Source organism: Dermacentor variabilis, chromosome 11, assembly GCF_050947875.1.
Source record: "Dermacentor variabilis isolate Ectoservices chromosome 11, ASM5094787v1, whole genome shotgun sequence".
Taxonomy (NCBI): Eukaryota; Metazoa; Arthropoda; class Arachnida; order Ixodida; family Ixodidae; genus Dermacentor; species Dermacentor variabilis.
In genome coordinates this window covers 92,063,230-92,083,427 of record NC_134578.1, presented here as the reverse complement: position 1 = coordinate 92,083,427, position 20,198 = coordinate 92,063,230, and the positions used below count along the sequence as shown (strand labels likewise).

The 20,198-nt window shown below is 43.5% G+C and overlaps 1 protein-coding gene across 1 annotated transcript in view; it reads left to right on the top strand.

The window, feature by feature from the left end:
* The window catches only part of LOC142563858 (L-sorbose 1-dehydrogenase-like), a 59,929-nt gene extending 48,744 nt beyond the window's left edge, over positions 1–11,185 (top strand). The window contains exons 9-12 of the mRNA XM_075674530.1: positions 1,346–1,509; positions 3,192–3,369; positions 7,673–7,895; positions 9,133–11,185. Coding sequence (XP_075530645.1) covers positions 1,346–1,509; positions 3,192–3,369; positions 7,673–7,895; positions 9,133–9,313 — 746 coding nt within the window. The 3' untranslated portion in view covers positions 9,314–11,185. The remainder of the gene's footprint in view (positions 1–1,345; positions 1,510–3,191; positions 3,370–7,672; positions 7,896–9,132) is intronic.
* The last annotated feature ends 9,013 nt before the right edge of the window (positions 11,186–20,198 follow it).

Below are 20,198 nucleotides of genomic sequence, written 5' to 3'. Positions count from 1 at the left end.
GCCTTTACTCTCATGCAGTTCGTTTGCTTGTGCACTGTACCACGCACGAGCAATGCCAAAACGAGAACACCGAATCAAATGGACAGTGTAAGACGCCTGCGCAACGATATCATGAGGATGAATATGATGTATGAATGAATGGGTGGTGTATATTGGTGCAAGGGCCAGGTATGTCCGAAGAGCGCCAAGCCAGTGTTGATGAGTTTGCAGTGGAGTTATGACTTCTATGAAGTTGATGTGACGTGGCTGTAAAGGGGCCTTAAAAATGGTCGCTCTAATTTGTATAAAGTCTATGTGTAATAAGATTATGGCAATGACAAAAGACGTGTACTATGAGCATTAAGGTGCATGGTGAAATAATGATAGCACATAAAAATGCATAACATTCTAAAATTACCTAGAGCACCTCGGCCTCGTTAGAGGCCTGCACAGTGATATCATGAGGATGAATATGTTCTAAGGTGCTTGTCGAGGGAAGAATTGTGATGACATGCGTATACACCCATGTGTATCTATATTTAAGGATTCTGTACCTGCTTTGTCATAGTGGGACATACCAGCCTTTTCTGGAGGGTTGGCCAAGAATGGATAGATGCCCGTTGGTGTATACCGATTAGCCAAATCAAAGAAAATGAAGTAAATCAAAAAATCCCTTGAATAATTTGCACTACATTAGCCCACTGGCGTACTTTATATATGCCTCTGAGCCAAGATTATATAATCAAATTTTTTTGTGAGAAATTGGGATCTTTGTTACGCAGAACAAAAGTGCGTTTTGTTGCAATGCTTCATTTGTCGGTCAGCATATGACATGGGCCCGTTCATTGCTACATGCATACACTGGCCATATAGTGTTATTATCATCAACAGCATTATCGTCATAATTATCGTCATCAGCCTATTCTTATATTCACTGCCCCAGGGTGAAGCCTTCTGCCAACTCTCTCCAATTACCATTGTTTTGAGCAATCTAATCACGACTTTTCCCAGCAAATCTTCTAATTTCATCACCGCACCTAATTTCCTGCGGTCCTCGACAGCACTTCCTTTCCCTTGGCACCTTGTCATGTGTAACCGCAAATATATCAGCCGACATACTGACTTAGAGCAGGAGACAGCAGCAAATCGGATAGGGTAAGCAAGAAAAGCTTTAAAAATGTGCAAAAAATACATGAACGTCATTTACAAGTGAGATAAAGGTGCTGGTGCTGGAGCAGATAAGCTAGAACTTCCCAATAATGAAAATTTCCTGAAGGAATGAGCAAAGAAATCACCGCTTCCTCTGGCGCCATATTTCATCAACTATCGAGCTGGCTGAATCCTCCAGGACATCCGTCTGCTGCAGGTCCCCTGACTGTACCCGGAGGCGTGGAAGGCATCGGCTTCATCCGCACCAAGTACAACGCACGGCACTCTGACTGGCCTGACGTCGAAGTGCACTTCGTGTCGAGCACTCCAGCCGCCGACGGAGGTCACACCATTCGTCGCGTCATGGGCATGACAGACGAGGTGCGTGGATTGCCGTTCGTATGTGCTGTGCAGTATCGATTCGGTGTGTCGTTCCCCGCATTACCAGAAGGTTTCTCTACTAAACACTCTACCTTGACTCTACCTCACTGTACTTAGCTGGCAGTGGCACCTTTCCACAGAAGACGAGCAAAACGAGAACAAGGAGAAAGCAGGAGCAAACGTTTCGACAAGTGGACTCGTCTTCTTCAAGGCGATATATGATTTCCTCGCCACATTATGAACTGTGGCGAGAAAAGAATATGTCGCCTTGAAGACAAGTCCACTTGTCGAAACGTTGGCTACACTGTGGCGAGGAAAACATACGTCGCCTTGAAGAAGTCAAGTCCACTTGTCGAAACGTTCGCTCCTGCTTTCACCTTGTTCTCGTTTTGCTCATCGTTTTGAATTTCCATCTCCCGCCTTCCCCGTGTTTTCCCTAGCTTTCCACAGAAGGGATCACTGTGGTTCCATTCACACTCCACATCAATTCTCAGAAAGCGCAGCGTCTTCTTCCGTGGGGTGCAGAAATAGTTGCGGTATAGAATTCTCCAATGACATTTGTTGCTCGACCATTGTTCCTCACTTCGAACCTCACTCCCCTTGTAAACCTTTGTCGAGGAGGAAGGCTTAGACAGTATGATCGAAAATGTATTGACGCATCTAAACTTCGTCATTCTGGGTTTCGACGATTTTTATTTGTTGCACAGTTTTATTTTCTGCTTGCTCTAATCTATTCAGCTTCCTGCTCTATTCAAAACTGTCATCTCGAACTTGTCTATGTCGAAGACATTTCTAAGCACCTAAAAACTGCAGTCCGACTATCCGCAATACGTGTAAAGTATCCGGATGTCCTGCACTGCATTTAAAGCTAGGAAAGTACTCAACGATACGGTTGAAAATTAGGTGAACTCTTACGAGGTCAGCAACGAAAACAGAAACCACGAGGAGATATTCGTTTATGTCATTGCATAAAAGCTTATAGCACCATACTCGTAATACCTTTCCATTTATTCCTCATAAAAGCGTATTGAGTTGACTAGTAACGACCTGCTTCTGGCTTTTCCCACCTGGAGGGCGTTTACACTTTGTGCACTATGCCGAAACGCTACAGTTCATTACGTTCAGCGAAGTAGAAATGTTCACACTTTGAGCGAGCACAAATGCTGACGTGACTGTAGTCGCATCGAGCTGATTATTTCTTGCTCCGTTCATTCACATCAATTCAGAGTTATTTCCATTTGCAGATAATTGTGGCTTAAAGTAACGTTGATAATTTTAGGCTTGTGTTTGTATTTGAAAGGTTGACCGCAGGTGCCATTCTGGGAAGCTTCGGTCGTATTTCGATCGCTGAAGTACGCAGAGAAGCTCGCTTGTCGTGCCTTTAGTGGATGTAAACTAAGACTTGATTGATTGACTGCTGGACTGATTGATTGAAGTTTGTCAGAAATTAATCTGGAGTCCTCTACTATGGCTTCCGTAGTAAACCACTGCACAATTCCAAGACGCTATGCGCGGTAATTTGACGTTAATTTAAAGATCAGGTAGCGATGCTCGATGGGGGGAGACCTCGATCAGACATTTTAGCGCAAAACGGCATCAGCGTAAGCTAAATATCAAGCGTGAGTAGGCAATATTCGTGGCTTCAAGAACAGTACCTTCTCTTCTTCTGCCGTCTTGCGCAGCTCTTCGACCGTGTGTACCGGCCGTACCTGAACATGGACGGGTTCACTATGTATCCGGTGCTGCTGCGGCCAAAGTCTCGAGGATGGATCCGGCTACGATCCGCCGACCCGGAGGACTACCCGCTCATCAATCCTGGATACCTGACACGGATTGAGGACGTCCTTATCCTCGTGGAAGGTACGTGAGCCCGAGGAAGCCGTAAGCTCTGAAATACGCGGGAGCGCTTACGTCACTTAAGGAAGGGCGTATGTTACCGGGTGTCTTTTTCTGTACAATGAGAAGCCATAAAAATCGCATGTAACCGATAAATAGCACAATTCTACTAGAGCTGCATTATTCGGAAGAAGGACATTATAGTTGTAACGGAAGCTTTAACATAATATTACTGAACAAAACGCACTAATCACATTTTTAACTTGTAAGTTTAGGGCACATATCTAGGGAAAACATGGGGAAGGCGGGAGATGGAAATTCAAGACGATGAGCAAAACGAGAACAAGGTGAAAGCAGCAGCCAACGTTTAGACACGTGGATTTGTCTTCTTCAAGGCGACATATGCTTTCCTCGCCACAGTATATATAGATGGGGTTCACCTCACCTATTTTACCAAGTTTCTCAAGTCTTTACGATAATAATCAAGGAAATTTATGAATGTAGTTATTGACAAAAAGTCGTTTTAAATTTAATTGTGTGATGTAAAGGGTATTTTAATACCCTCCGATGACTGCTGCAAAGTGTTAATGTATTCGTGTCATTCTTTACAGCTACATTTCCCAGTGTTTGTCTCGACAGCTCGTTTGCTGACTATATTTCTATGAACTCTGTTCTTTTGATGCTCTTTGTATTGCTAGTTTGATAAAAAAGATGAAGATATATTCCCTGCAGGCATTCATAACATATATATCAAGTTCCTTAGGAACACTGTGACGTATTCTTTAATACTGTCGCACATTTTTGCTCAGTCACTAGAACCTTGCACCTTGTCTAATCGGTGGCAAGGAGGGAAGGTGGTCTGTCTGTATAAATCAGATCCCGCGAACTCGGTGTCCTGGAGGTATCGGGGCTTGATAGGATGAAATGCGCTGTTTTTTTGTGTGCCTGCGCCTTCCTACTGCCTCCTTTATTTCAAACCGGTAGTTCCGTTCAGTGAGTAGTTTGTAGAGTGATTCTTCTCCGTTTCTTCACGGGTTTGAAGCGTCGGGGTCAGAGTGCGTGCTTGTTCATTCCCTGGAACGCCAGTATGCCTAGGAACCCACAAGTCTCAGACATCTATGCCTTCATGCTTCATCAGCTTAGCTTGTCGGTGTATTCTTTGTGTACGGAGTGTTACCTCACCAACTTGTCCCAGTTCCTTTAGAGTTGCAGCAGAGTGGGTGCACAAGTGAATGACATATGTTTGCCGATTACTAATTAATCCTTCCACGTAGTGCAGTGCATAATAAACTCGAAGTATCTCCAGAGTAAGTGGATCTTTGTGACCTGGACATTCATTGGAGACCTTTGTGTACGCCAGCTGCGCCCCAGCACTCAGTTACACCACTATGTTCGTAGTGCGCCGATGCGTCAGTGCACACGTGATGCGTGCTCACTTCGCAAGAGCTTACATGCTGCACGTGAGCTGCTGCCAGTTACCGTCGCTTAGCAGGATTGCTACGCGCCCGCTGCTTTCGGCGATGCCTTTTCAGAGTCGAGATTTTCTCTCCTCCGTGGTGCAAAATACGGATCCTCATCATACGCCACATTTTTTTTGTAGGGCGCCCGCTCACAAGCTGCGGACCTCTTCTGCTCTAGTACGTCAGCGAAAGCTTTCACTTGGACGTACTGAATCAACATATTGGTTGGCGCCATCTTAAGGAGGCCGGTTTTTGCCCTCGTTGCGTCGCTATTCGCTACTCCCAGTTTTCCCAGTTCTTAAAGGGAATCTTTTGTCCCGCTGCATGGTCAAATGTGTGCCAAGTGGTTCGCTACTTCACTTTGGTTCTACTCTGAAGTGCACGCAGAAGCTTCGTTTACAGCAGTTCCCAAAGTGCATAAAATAGAATTATTTCCCATTTTGCTAAAAACCACATTGGTGTTCCAGTTAAATTCGCGCTGTTAAATGCACTCTTTAAGAATGCGCTTTGTTATGTAAAGGAATGGTAAAACAGACACCATATTCGAGATATGATTTCCCAAATTTTGCGACGAAACACACTGTTGCTCCAGTTAGGTTTGTGCAAGAAAGAATTTTAATATACATGTCACACAAAGGACGATGCATATTGTAGGAAGTCTGTCGGCGCTTATTTCGAACTAGCTGTCAATTTCAGAATTTCAACATCACAATTTTCTAATACCAACTTAGTTTTGCACTATAAGCATGTGAAATTGTCTTTTAGTCCTTCAAAACATTTCCGTCATTATTTTCACTCCAAAAGTCACTAAACAACTACCTTTTTATTAACTAAAGTCTTGAAATATGAACTCATCTCTGGTACGTTCTTTCTTTTCTGTCTTACACTGTTTTCTAAAAACTTTATGTGATAATGATACACAATTCATATATACGTAACTTCGCTCGGAGGTTCTTACCGTAATTCTGAGTTTCTACTTATTGCCTGAATTTCTGGTTTTGTTAATGAGGCAACTGTATATTTGCAACGTTACTACACTCTGTGTACCTTGCATTAAGTTGAATATTTGTCTTACCTTAATTTTAATTTCGACAGCTTGTACACAATTTGCTAGTATAGATTATGTAGAGTGTGTACCGGTGCGCTTGGCTTACCTTGAGACAATCTACTCTATATTATGTTCTTGTAATTCTGTTTTGTCAAACTCAAGTAAAGCGTGGCGCTCTTTGGCCATACCTGGCCCTTGCGCCAATAAAAACCACACATTCATTCAAGTAAAGCGGAACGAATGTTCAGACAACTTATGTACAATTGTTCGGTGAATAATTGTATCAAATGTTTCTATAAACATAAGCATGTATGTGTAACACGGCTTTGAAATTCCGTCTAAAGTTAAAAAAAATATCTCGCGTGTGGTATTGCCCTCAATGTTCAATGGTTCACATGAAATGTTCTGATGCCCTCAATATTCACTGGTTCACATAAAGAAGTGTAGACGGTGCTGGGAACATACAGAATTGAAGCTTACGTGTGAAGTTTTCCTTTCATGTAACGATCACTCCCAGAACTAATGCACTTCGATGGGACAGAAACGCTGACATCGGAATCAGAGTCAGAATCGGTTTCATTGTGGTGATTATAAAGATTACAATATGTTAATATACAGAAGGAGGTCCCGAAGTCAAAGACTTCGATAGTACCTCCTTTACAAACTAAACATAATAAAACAAAAATTGCAGCAGTCTCAACAAATCGTTAACATGGAAGAATTACAAGTTTAAGTATGAATAGCATGGATGAAGAATTACATGTGCATAAATAAGTCATATCAAAAGCACTGTAGCATAATCTAGTTGACGACTAAAAATTAAAAGCTTAAGTGACTTGACGTACACAGCATAATTTGCGAACTAGAATATATATGTATTCAAGGACATCAAACAGAAACCTAATGGTATAACAATGAAAATGAAATGAAGGCACCCTGAAAGAATCCTTTGAAAGAATGGTTGAAATAATCATAATCATTATCATCAGTCTATTTTATGTCCACTGCAGCGCGAAGGCCTCTCTCTGCTACTTTCCAATCACACCTGTGCTGCACCAACCGATACCATGTAGCGCCTGCAAATTTCCTGATTTCATCACCCCACCCAGTCTTCTGCCATCCTCTACTGTGCTTCCCTTCTCTTGGTACCCATTTTGTAACCCTAATTGTCCTCCGGTTATCTAACCTACCCACTACATGGCCTGCCCAGCTCCATTTATTTTACTTAATGACAATTAGAATATCGACTGTCCTCGTTTTCTCTGATCCATACAGCTATCTTCCTGTCTCTTAACGTTACCCCTAGCATTCTTTATTCCATCGCTGTTTGCGCGGTCCTTAACTTGTTCTCGAGCTTCTTTGTCAATCTCCATGTTTCTGTCACATATGTTAGCACCGGTGGAGTGTATTGATTGTACACCTTTCTTTTCAATGAATGTGCTAAGCATCTAGTCAGGATCTGACAATGCATGCCGTGTGCACTCCAACCCATTTTTATTGTTCTGTACATTTCCTTCTCATGATCAGGCTCCCCTGTGAGTAATTGAAGTAGGTAAACGTACTCCTTCACAGACTCTAGAGTCTGACTGGCGATTATGAACTCTTGTTCTCTTGCCAGGCTATTGCGCATTATCTTTGTCTTCTGTATATTGATCTTCAACCACACTCTTGCACTTTGCAGTTAAGGTCCGTTGTAACTCGTCCCCGGTGTTGCTGAACAGGACAATTATTTCCTTATATATCTTGGGGCAATGCGCGCAAAATCGAGGGAAACCGTGTGATCGGCATTTCATACCGCTTGTATCCTTGACTGTGCCAGGCATGAAGCAGCTCATAGCGCTGGGCTACTCGGAGCCTTTCCACAAGTACGACGCGCGCATCTTTGAGCCGGACTTCCCGGGCTGCGAGCGGTACGAGCCGTACTCGGACGAACACCTGGCGTGCATCGCGCGCACCTACACGGCTACCATCTACCATCCCAGCGGAACGTGCCGCATGGGACGCCCGGAGCTTCCCACTACGGTCGTAGACCCGCAACTCAGGTACGATGGAGTTCCCTGTACGATCTTGGTTATTCAGTGACAACATCGTACTTCATGGTTCGAGGCTCTAAGTGTGATTTGTGATGCCGCATTTCTGTAGAAGCGAAATGCAACAGCACCAAAATCCAAAACTAGATGGCGCCTTTTTGGGCAGATGATGTTCCACAAAACTATAACTGTCATGAATCATGCGTGTACTTCGTTAATGTAATAGTGCGCACCCGGGTACTTTTCAAACAAGAACGGCATGCCTTAGCTTCTGCACGCTGAATTGGTTTCGGCGCTCTGGTTGTTGGCGTTTTGGTTTAGGGAAGACGCATATGGCAGAAACTGAAGCCCAGTTCACGATATGAAAGCCTGGTCTCGGGGCCTGTTACGTATTCGGTCAGCAAAGGCAGCAAGATGAACCGTGCTAGCATTCTTAAAAGGCAGTCCCGTAAACTAGGGATGAAATGTATAGCTCGGTGATGTGCTAAGAGAAGTACGGGCGAAATAACGTACAGACAATAAGATGAAGCTATTAAACCGCAAATGTTAGCAACCACAAGACTGACGTACTCGGTGTGGTACCGAGTTACTTCGCAGAACAAGGTTTTGTTCTGCAGCTGATATCACTCGGCATGCGGCCATGAATATGACGATGGTGATGCATGCAAATACAGCTATTTGCGTTTGATTTACTTGAGACAAATCGCAGGAGATTTTCTTGGCTGCATATCGTAATTGCATTGATGGTAAATTTTGAGGAGAGGTCACATTGGGCCTTGAAGATGTATAGATGACGCTGTTTGACGCAACCCATGTGCACCTGTAGGAAAAGGCAATGAAGGCGCGTTAATTTACGAATAAAGGTAAAATGCTGTTGCTTCCATGGGCTGAATGGGAACACTGTTTCACGGGTTCAGGAGTCATTTATTTTAGAAGAATTACAATTACAATACTGCCAGCACACCGTAGCTCTGAGATACCGTGTTTGTCACGGAGTACGCCTTGTCGAAAGTGGTAGAGACTGTCCGATGACGATCTCCGAAGTGTATGGAAAAAGCATCTAAATGGCTTATCTACCACGAGAGATTGTAGGGAAAAGGCGAAAAGGTACAATAATGATTCCTTGCCAAGTAAGGGTATAGGTGTAGGAGTTTATCACGCACCAACCATTTGTGAACGAATGCGACACTGTGCCGTTAAAGGTTAGCAGAATCAATTATACTTCTCTTTCGGACATTCTCATTCGCAGGGTCAAAGGCGTGCTCAGCCTGCGGGTCGTAGATGCTTCCGTGTTCCCCGAGATCCCGTCGGGCAACACCAATGCCCCGGTCATCATGGTAGCCGAGAAGGCTTCCGATATGATCCGTCACTTTAGGCGGGTCACGTGGGGTACGAATTATTTGAACTGGTGGCTCTGGACACGAAGGTGATTACAAACTTGTGTCCTCGCTTTAAAGTGAGGCGTTAGGTGGAGACCAAGTTCTTCTGAGCCTTTCTACAATCAACATTGTGTGTGCGTTAAATGTTCGTGCGCTTGCTGTGCCATATTATTCGTCTAGATGGGCCAGCCTTCGTTTGGCACACGGGAGCAAGTTCACAGCAAAGGTCGATGGGAATTTATTTCCTTTCGTAAGCAACGACACGTATTGTTTCCTGCTTGCAAGAAAACTCAAGTGATACATGCTTAGCAAGCTAGTTGTGGGACACAAACTCTGGATGAAGGAGATGGATGCAGTATACGCGTGAACTGATACTCCTTTTCATATGCCCTGTATATGTACAAGTATGTATAAGGCCAGCTAGACCAAGCTAGACTGCTTGTTGGTTCGTTTATACAGAATATTATTGTGCTTGAAGTCTTTCTGGAAACACATCTATACTGACATGCTTTAAAAAATATGTGTAACTGACGCTAGGACTCAGTTTTTTATAACATGATAACACAGCGGTGTTTCATTAAATAAACCCGTGCTTTGTATTTCTTTCAGGAAGATTTTTTGTGACAAGATCGAAGCCCCTCTTTAGAAGTAACCATTCAAAATACGTCCACAGGTACCAATGGTGTGTCTTCTTGCAATTGTGGATCGCAAGCATTTATGTATTGGAGCTATGGCCTTATTCAGGGCATTCTGAGCAATTGGTCAATGCTGTGTTGATTTGAGGCTAGCATATTTCTGAGTTCGCCGCAACTGGCCACGTTACTCGAGACGCGAGAGCTGTTTAATGTCATGTGCTGCCCCCGTCACCTGCTGCATACGAGAAGTTGTAGTACGCAGACCCATAGCATAAGTATAGTGCGTTGTACGAAATGGCAAGTGCAGAAAGCACTGACAGAAGAGGGCTGAGAAGGGCAACACAAACGCCGGGGCCGGGGAATACTTCTGTTTCTTGTGTCTGTGTTTTGTACCCTTGCCTTTCTGCGTCAAAGTCTATACCACGCTGTTCTGGTTGCTGTCGTTTACAAGTTTTCGTACCTTTGGTGTGTGTTTGTATCATCTGCCTTTAGGTAATTGTTCATTTCGTGCTCCTTCGAAACTACAGTGCCATAATAAAAAAACTCAAGACAGTCTTTACGTGATAGTCCTTGTCGAATTGGTGCTAGCACTGTTGGTGAATCCAACCAGCGAGTCATTGGCACGATGACGTGTGTCCGCACTCCCTCCGCGTCTGCGTTTATATCGCCAGCACGAAACCGATTCACCGAGTGTCCTGTGTTCTGGTGCCACGACAGAAAGCGAACGGATGAAGTGGATTGGTTTCTGAAAACTCACTCGACTCTCACGGGGACATTACTCGGTGGAAGCTTGGATGTATTTACTGCATTCTGACAACACCCAGAACTACCAAGAATGGCCTTCTGCTTTAGGGATTGAGGAGTACATGCAATTAGGCACCACGGCGAAATACCTTTGTTTCAGAGTCTGGAACTTGCGCACTTAGAGTGGTGGCGCGTAAGGCTTATGTAAGTTGTCCATGCTATCGTCCGGAAGGCAACTCCCGCCGCCACGTTCAGTGTCACCATAAACCATCACGTTGGCGAAATAAGAGAATTCAACAAAATGGACGGCCACAGAAAAAGACACACTCATGAGATGGTATTGAGAAACAGGCGACTGGTCTCGTAGGGAAATTTGCCATAAGCGAATGATTTGATTCACACGTGGTAAGAATGCGTTCTTGGATAAAGCGCATGTAAACGCTGAACGCACGACTGTACGCGTGTTCGTATGATTTTATTGTGGTCGTATTGTGCGTCCGCCTGAATCTCTAAATACTTAAGTGTCCTTGTTCTTTCAAATAAATAGCTGCTATTAAATATCTGTTTTGTGTGGACCTCTTCTCGAGCATGTGCTTTTTTTTGCTCGTCATTCTTGAATTTTGTTAGTAGCATTCTGGCAAAAGCCGCCAGAGCACTGCTTACATACATCGGCGACGCGCACAATTTTAAAGACACAGTCTTCTTAGCTGACTTCACGTGGGGTTCGCTTGTAATGAGATTTGGCTTATAATGTGAAGAATCACCTTGTAATGGCTTGTAACAAGATTTGGAACAGGCGCCTGTTATCGACAATTTTGTGTGGGAAGGATGCAATAGAATTACAGCATCAAAAAAGGCGGACGTGTAGGCATGCTTATTAGGCGAGGTATTAAGTGGCGAAGAATAAAACATACATGCAAGGAGCATCTATTGTTTAGTGGCATATGGGAAGGAAAAGAGACGTGGCTGGAATTAACCTACCTATGGTCAGGTAGCCGAAGCAGAGATAAATGAAGAATTCATTGATAATATAAGAAGAAGCAAAAATAATGTCTTCATAAAATCCGGCCAGGCGATATTAGTAGGATATATGAACGCGCACATGCAGGATTTAAATGGATATACTGATGACAATTGTTCTGTGTAGTCGGTGACAGCTTAAGAATTACAATGCTATATGCACACTCTACAACTAGAGCATAATTTTCGTAGGAGTGCCAGGCAACTAGATTAACATATTTACCCAACGTTAAACGGTTTCGCGTATATAAAACAGGTTTCTTCTCCGTACATACCGGTCATTGTGTCGCTGGTTTCAGGATGAAACCTACAAGTCTAGCCGCGTTTTATAGGAGATCCTGATGTCACCGCTCAGCCAAAGATAATACTTTAGCATGAAACAAGTAGCTTCTATTTTCTAATTAGCCTGTTATTTACATTAGCCTACCAAAGCAATTAAGCTGTGGTCGGTGTCCAGCTGGTTCAGCTTTCCTTCAGAGGTGAAGAACAGGTGCACTGCGTTTTTGTGAGTGGAGCTTCTTTCTAAATCTTAGGTTGTCACCGGCTATAGTGCAGGGTGTCTGTGATAAACAGAGCTTTATAATAGTTGACAGATGTAATGAGTGTAATGGACAGGTCACGTCGCAATGGGAAGTAGGCAGTACAGCATGCACTTTTTGGGAGATATTTGGGGAAGACAAGGGCGCAATAGAAGAACTAATAGCTGCAGAATATTTAAAAATTAAAGAAAAGCAAATAGCAGAAATCGCAAAGGACACATGGAAAAAATAGAGGCTTTGCCTACAGCAGTCTGGAATACAATGAGCAGATAGACGTCATGCAGCAGGAGATAAGACAAACACAAGTAAGACATTGTTGGAGTGAAAAGAAAAACCACGCAAGTGGCGCAACAAGACAATAAAGCAAGCTATAGAAGAGTGTAAGCAGGCTCATAGACACAAGACAAGACACAAAGTTGGGACTACATGAAAAGCGGCTGCTGCCAATTATCTGCATTTACACTATTATAAAGATTAAATGTCCTAACTTCGAAAATTACACATTTTTGTGCAGGTACAAGGCATTACACTTTTCGCATAACACACAGATTTTGCTGGGGTAGTGGCCAAAGAATGCTTACGCATTAAAACACAAATTGAGAATTGGGAGCGAACAAGCAGTTTCCAAGAATGCACACGACTCTTCAGAGGGTGCTAATGATCGCTGTAGAGCCTTTAGCGTATGCATACCTAAAACATGTAGCCTGCCCCACTGTACAAGTCTCACGTTGTGTCTATACTATCCCCATTGGGGTAAAAATTATACCGTACTTTTGCTCCAATTTTACGTTTCATTGGGCGCAGTTGGTGTTTTGGAATATTCGAAAAGCTTTTAAAAAAATATTCGCACTTACCAATAGTGACAATCTGATTCGAACACCGAATCAAATAGGACACTATTCGATTCATTAATTGAAAGTTTTGAATATTCGCAGGCCCCTTACTGAACGTTTCAGAAAAAAATAGCCAATAACGAATAACGTTGAACTTTGCAATAAGGTACTACTCGAAGTAGCGCTATTGGAAATTTACAGAATGAAATAGTAACAATTAGTAAAATGGCTTGAACATATTTAATGTAGACGATTCTTCTTCTGGAGCATAACACACAGATATTACACAGCAGCTGTCGCTAGCAATGAGGTATCTCAGCAGAAAAAAAGTGTCTGTCATGCAAAAACTCTCAGCAACAATAAGAGAGAAGAAACATTTTGCGAGGGGTACATAGAAGAGCAGAACATGAAAACTTCGTGTTCTCAGCCCAGTTGGCAAAGTATGCATATTGAAATATGTGCACCAGATTTTGTTAAAGCTAAGAGTTTGTATTTGTACAGGGATCATAATCAAAGAATAATCAAGGGGGAATATGCGTCTGTCACATAATGTGCATATATAAAATTGCCCAAGATGAAGCGAAAGTGGTTGGTGGAAGAGCGACACATACCCAGTGACCTAAGTTGGCGTCAAAGAGAGTCACTGAAGAGCAGTGACCAAAGTTGGTCCGGCGGTTGGCTTTGCACCCGGTGGCGTCATCCCAACAGCCCAATGCTCTGCGCATTTGATCATAGACTGCGCATTGACCCAAGTTGGGGGGAAAGAGGTGAGGCGCTGGCATACATACACACATAGACGTATCGCAATCTGGGTGAAGTTATGAAAGAATTAAAATTGCTTCAAAGCGGTCTTTAAGGCCCACTTTATCGGGATTTGGTATAACATATTCTGGCTATATCTGCAGAGAGAAACATCAATTAGGCACGGTGCAGCTGACGTCAACAGAACGCTTCTTACCATCACTTGAGGTGGGTGAAGACTCTGCCGCGCTCTCCGGGGAACTTTCTTTTGTCGTCTTGTCTGCAACTGGTGGAATTCTGATAGGTAGTGCTGCAAATAGGTGTGTTGCTTTTGTACCATGAGCGCTACCTGCGATACACTAGTGGTGCAGGTCGAGGCATCTCTCCTTTATGCCTCTCTCACTTTCTGTACCATGAGCGCACGCGTTTGTTGAAAGAAAACGTGAACACTTTTAGTAGGCACTACTTGAGTTGACTTGGTGCAGGTCGACATCACGCCATGGCTTTTTGTAGAGGAAACCATGAGTATTAGTGCAACATTTAGATGAGCAAATCTAGCATTGAACTTGACAAAACAGCGCTGTAAAACACTTAAAATCCTAGAGGACAGATGGTTGAGTGTCATTTCATTCACTGAATTTCAAGTGCAAACAGAGGATAATGACAAAGAAGTCAGACAAACATAAAACCATGTAGTGAATGCTATTCGAAAAAAAAATCGGGACAGGAGCCAGCGTTAAAACAAGGACACTTGTCGACCCATCCGCGTTTGATTGAGCATTTTTTCTACGACTATTGTTCATCGGAAACGACAATGAATCCTGTATTTTATATGTAAAAGACTCTCTAGAATACAACGCATGTATCGAGGCCAACACTTTAAGGGTTCGGGGATGCAATGCAATCTTGCAAATCTCGTACATGCATGGCTTTTTCAATAATATATTTTGAAAGGTGGTGCTCTGCACTTAATCCAAGGCAGCTGAGGATAGCCTTATCGAATAATCGAATATAAAGAAAGCGCTTTTCACCCAACCGGACGTGTTCGAGGTTGGCGTTATTGAGCGATCTATTTTTCCCGGCAATCTCTTTGCAATTAGTCGTCGTTTCGAACGTGGCTTGGAGCTTGGACGCCCCGGTGCTGCCATCGTGGCTGGGCTTGGCTGTTGGCAGAGACGCCGAATAAGAAAACACGACTGGAAAAGGAAATGTAATGTCAAATATGGGCTGCAGTTACATACAGGTAACTTTACTCGGAAAGAAATGCACGTGTATACAAAAGAAAACTTTGATTTAATAATGGGCGACCTGAGTTCTGTTTCTGCTTTGTGCCCTGCATTCTTTCATAGTCAAACAGTTTGGCCAATGAGTCGTCGGTGATCTATGCCGACATTAAAAGGAGATGCATACTCAATGGCACATACTGAGTGATCCGAGTTGATCCGATGGTCGGTTTTCATCCGAGTTCCTTCATCATAGCAGCGTAGTTCTCTAACGATTAGACTGTGACCTACCCAGTACCGTAATTAATTTTTACTGCGTTTAGTTCTGCAAGACGAAACGGGGACGAAACGAACACTTGATATGAAGCGGAAACGAGGTGAGACAGGGGAGCAAACACGAAATAACGACGAAGAAGTGAGATGAACATAAAAAAACATGTAGAGACTGCTGCTCGAACAAAAAAAAATCTGCACAGGAGCCAGCGTTAGAAGGAGACTTGTCGAACTATCCGCTTCTGACTGAGCCTTTTCTTGTACGACTATTTTCTCATCGGAAACGAAAACAAATCCTGAATTGTGTGACATCATTCTGTGAATCCTGCGTGACCTCGTGTCCGCCGCTTCATAACCAGTATTTGCTTCGTCCCTTTCGTCTTACGCAACTAAACACAAGAAAAATGAATACACACCAACTAACCAAATTCATAGCTCTTCCCTGTGCCCTAAGTTGGCGGGAGCACTGCTACAGGCATAGACAAACAGATAGATGGGCATAAATATTGACAGATACCGAAGAGTGTGCGTAGTATCCTGAAATGCTAATCTCAATAAAAATAGAATAAGGGGCAAATGGTAGGCCGATATGCCGATATGGGAGGAATGATACATTTGCATCTCCCTGGAAATCGTTTGCACTGGGATGAAAGCTCTCAGCGTTTGTCTTCACATTGATTGGAGAGGCGCTTTAGATACGCGTGTGAAAACCAAGAAATGTGTAAGCTGTGCTATGATAACATCTGTGATTAACTGTTCATAATGAAGAAACATGTGGCATCCTTGTTTGTTCTATAAATTTTGTTAGCCTTTCGTCGTAACATATGCTTGCTTTTACAAACACGCTTGATTGCACGTTTCTGAAAAAGGGTTTATTAGGAACGAAAAGTCCAAAGAAAGGTAATAAAACGTGCATGGTCGCCGCTTACCAGCTGTCGCTTGTTATAAATCATACGGACCTTTGTCTTCTCATATAAAAAAAATGAAAGCAGATGACTGCAGTATCTTACGAAAACATGAACAACGTGCGTAGACCGTATGGGGATGCAGCACGGGATTAAGTTGTGTTTGCGTGTAATTGACTGGCCTCAGAAAAGGCGAAGTTTTCCGCGCCAAGCAAGGTTGCAAGCTACCTCGCTATGGTGTTCGCTGCCTTTCGCCCTTTCAGCTTTGTAGCCATTTTACGGCTATTACTATTTTCGCTCTTTGCGGCACAAGGCCCTGGTTTAGTATGGGTAAGTCTTTATAAATAGAAAACTATGATCCCGTTATGAATTACATTAAGCACATTTTATCTTGAGGAATGTATGAATAAGTAGCTTTATCTGAAGTAGCTATATATGAAGTAGTATATATGAAGTAGCTATACTGCCAAAAGATACAAAGAACTATGCAGCTCAACATGTAAGTAGTAATATATATATATATATAAATATATATATATATTCGTTCTACTACTGCCTTTTCACTAAGAGGGCGATCATCTAGTTTCCTCAGTGTAGAGGACAGATTGTGCTTGTGCTTGAAATTGAGGACAGTGGCACAATAAGTGGCCAATGTTCTCCTGGCTTTCGCAAAAATTACATGCAGCACTATCAGCCAATCCAATTAGTGCTAAGGAAGCTTTCGTGAAGGCAACTACCAACCACAATCGACACAGAAGAGATGCTTCGCGTCGATGCAGTCCGGCCTCAGGTGTCACTTACAGTGAAGGGTTTATTCTGTGCATTCTGGTGCGTCTTGTATGTGCGGTATCCTACTCTGCCAAGAAAAGCGTGCGTGCATGAATGCGAACTTGTCTCGCAGCGTCGGTCCTTGAGAGAGGTATGGGGACGCAGCGGTCTTCTGTGACGTCCGCGCTGCCTTACCTGCGTCATCATTTTAAATGATACCGCATTGGCCTGGTATCCATTGAATATATATACTGTGTCCTTTTTCTCTCAAGTGATGGGCAAGTTCCACAATTTGGCACTTGTCCTGATAGTGAGTTCCATGTCAGAGAAGCAACTGCACACATTGTAAGGCGGGCCTGGAATTGAAGAAGACTGCCTATTTTGAGGACTTTCAGCATTTGTCACATGAATTGCGTCGCGGAGAGCCATGCGCTCTGCTGCTGCAGATGTAGTGATATGGGAAGTTTTGAACCACTGGATTATTACCATTGTTGGTACAACTACAACGCCACCGTAATAGTAACGTTCTTAGCTCAAATACCTTAACACATTGTGCATAATCATGCCAGACTGCCGAAGTTCTGTAACGGAGTGTTATGTAATTAGTAGGGAATATCGTCTGATGGAAGTGTAAAATGAGATAGAAGAGATCAATTTCTCACTAAAAGCCGTTCGTCAAGAGTTTGAATTCTACATTTTTTAAGAGAGTTTGCTAAAGTGGTAATTTTTTTCAAAATAGAAAAATAACATATGGAAATAGTTTAGGGAAAATCTAACTAAGAGCGCTTTGAAGAAACTGGAAGTCGATCTTCGTTTTACTAAAGATGCTAGCAATCTCCATGCAAAAATTTGCTGGCCATCGAACTGCTACTGATGGATAATATAATCATGCGGCTAAGCTGTGGCGCATGTTTGCATAATTCACAGTGATACGGTACGCACAAAAATATATTCTTTGATGAACCTTACGCGTACCGCTGCTCTTTCGCTTACACAATTAAACCTGGTGGTTCATTTGCCTCATCCAGCCTTCGCCGCAGGTCAGAAGATTAAAAAAACACTATTCCGAAGAAGCATTCTACGTACCGCTGGAACTGTTTCTCGCCAAGGTCCCCTGTCTTCTGTGGGCACACAGTCTGGGGGACACACAATGTGGCAAACAAGTGCAGGGAAAAGTTGAACGCACCGGATCGCTTTCTCCTTGTTGCTGTGTTACATCTTATGGACGCATGACATCCAATCTTTATAACCTTTCACAACAATGTTTGCATTTCTAATTACCATTCAATTTCCGCATCACGTTTTCTGAAACAGGCACTTCCGATTTTATTGAACAGCCCGCTTGGAGGAGCTTCATAGCCTGGTTGCAAAGCCCTGTTTTAACATGATCAGTACGTGATTTTGAGATGCTCAAGGCTAGCGACGCGCAGAGAAAAGCGCCATGCTTGTGATTCTGACACGATGATACCTATTTCTGAGAAATTGGGACAGAACTCATCTCTCAATGACTGTCGATGGTAATGCCATTAGCGTTCGAGCAGTGTAGCGACGCATGGTGTTTTGGGAGTCACGTTTATTTAATATCTGTAGTAGTCATTGTGACAACTGCATTGCTTCAGCTATGTGCGACATACTCTGGTAACGTCCAAATTTGTTATGGTACTCGCTTTCCGAGGCCGCCCATGAGCGTGGTGGCTGCATGCAAATTGGGTAGTGCAAGAAGCGGGTGTTATTTTTTTTTTAGAGGGAAACTGGGGAACGATCAGCGTGTATTTGTTCTGCCATAACAACGGGGAAAATCGGCGTTTTTTTGTTTGTTATCCAGTGCCTGTCACGTCTAGTTAATTTTCCTAGATCTAGGTATTTTAACCTAGATCTAGCAACCTAATATATCACTTAAGCTTGACTTAACATTTGCCTTTAGTGTCCCTTTACCCTGGAACCGCCCATAGGCTGAGCAACCTTGACGGAGTTATGACTGAGTCATCTTGGTGTCGTGTTTGACGGATTTTCGAAATGGAAAAAAGAAAAGTAATTAACAGCGTATGTGCGTGCTTCACTGCAGATTGCGCGTAGGTGTGTTAGCGTAGTGGTGCTTTGGGTAGTACAGGGCATCCGCTAAGAATTTTAGCGCACCTTTTATATTGGTGTCGTGAAGTGGCACACTCTTGCGACGTTCTTATATTCTGTAGGACAGGCCTGGTTACCATATCCAGAAAAAAAAAGATTACAGCAGGAACCATCCTCTGTGATTATCTAGGCCCAGTGCTAATCATTTCTTCTTTGCGCGTGGCGCAAAGCCCGAACGAAGTCACGTCCTCCCTGGGAAACGCTCGCGCGAGGCTGGCCTCACACGCTGATGACGTACGATCTGGACACATCTCACCAAATTCGTCTTCGACAAAGTTCTTTTGAAGGTGTGCATCTGAGTTCCACGAGTGGCGGTTCTCCAATCGGCGCCGCTTGCTCTCGGCGGCCTCTTCAGCAGCCATTGGCTTGGCCCAGCGTTCTTCTTCGGCAGTGCGTCGCTGTTCTTGTTGCTCGCGCTTCCCGGTCACGCGTATCTCGTCGGCCCTTCAATTACCTCGGCACCCTCTTCGCTTTGGTACGCATCAAATACCTCTCTAGTCTTTGCAGAGCCTTCGCTTATTTACGCTCCCCTTCGGCTTGATACTTTCGAGGGCCTCCGCAAATGGGTCGCGAAACTTCGGCCGAAAAGCGGTTCCGAGCCAATGGTCACCGACATCAGCAATTGTGCTTAGGGGAGCAGCGATTGAAGCGCGAGTGAGGAGGGAACAAACATTGCGAAGGAAAAAGCTTCATTTTATTTAGGCGAGACACTGTTTAATTCATTGGACGAAAATAAAATTCCCAATCAATTTTATACACGAGGGGAGAGGAAAGAACAGACACCTTATCTTACTCTATACAATAGAGCAAATGTGTAATAAATACCGCTTTTTCAGTGCCCACTATAAAAAATGAGGCATTGATGCGGCTGTGACTTTCAATGCAATGCAGCTCTTGAAGTGTACAGAAAGGCGCGCTCGTAATGTTCATCTGTTGCAACACGCCCCCCTCTTATGTTCTGTGGTTTTGCTTGTCAACGCTTGTCCGAATTCTGATAGCGGAGTAGTTTCATTGTCTCTTAACGTCTTCAGTCAAAAGTGGTTGGTTACGACCAGGAAATGATTATTTACTCTGGCTGTTTTTGTTCGGTAGCGCTTGCCCACAAGCTCTGGGTCTGGCTCTTGC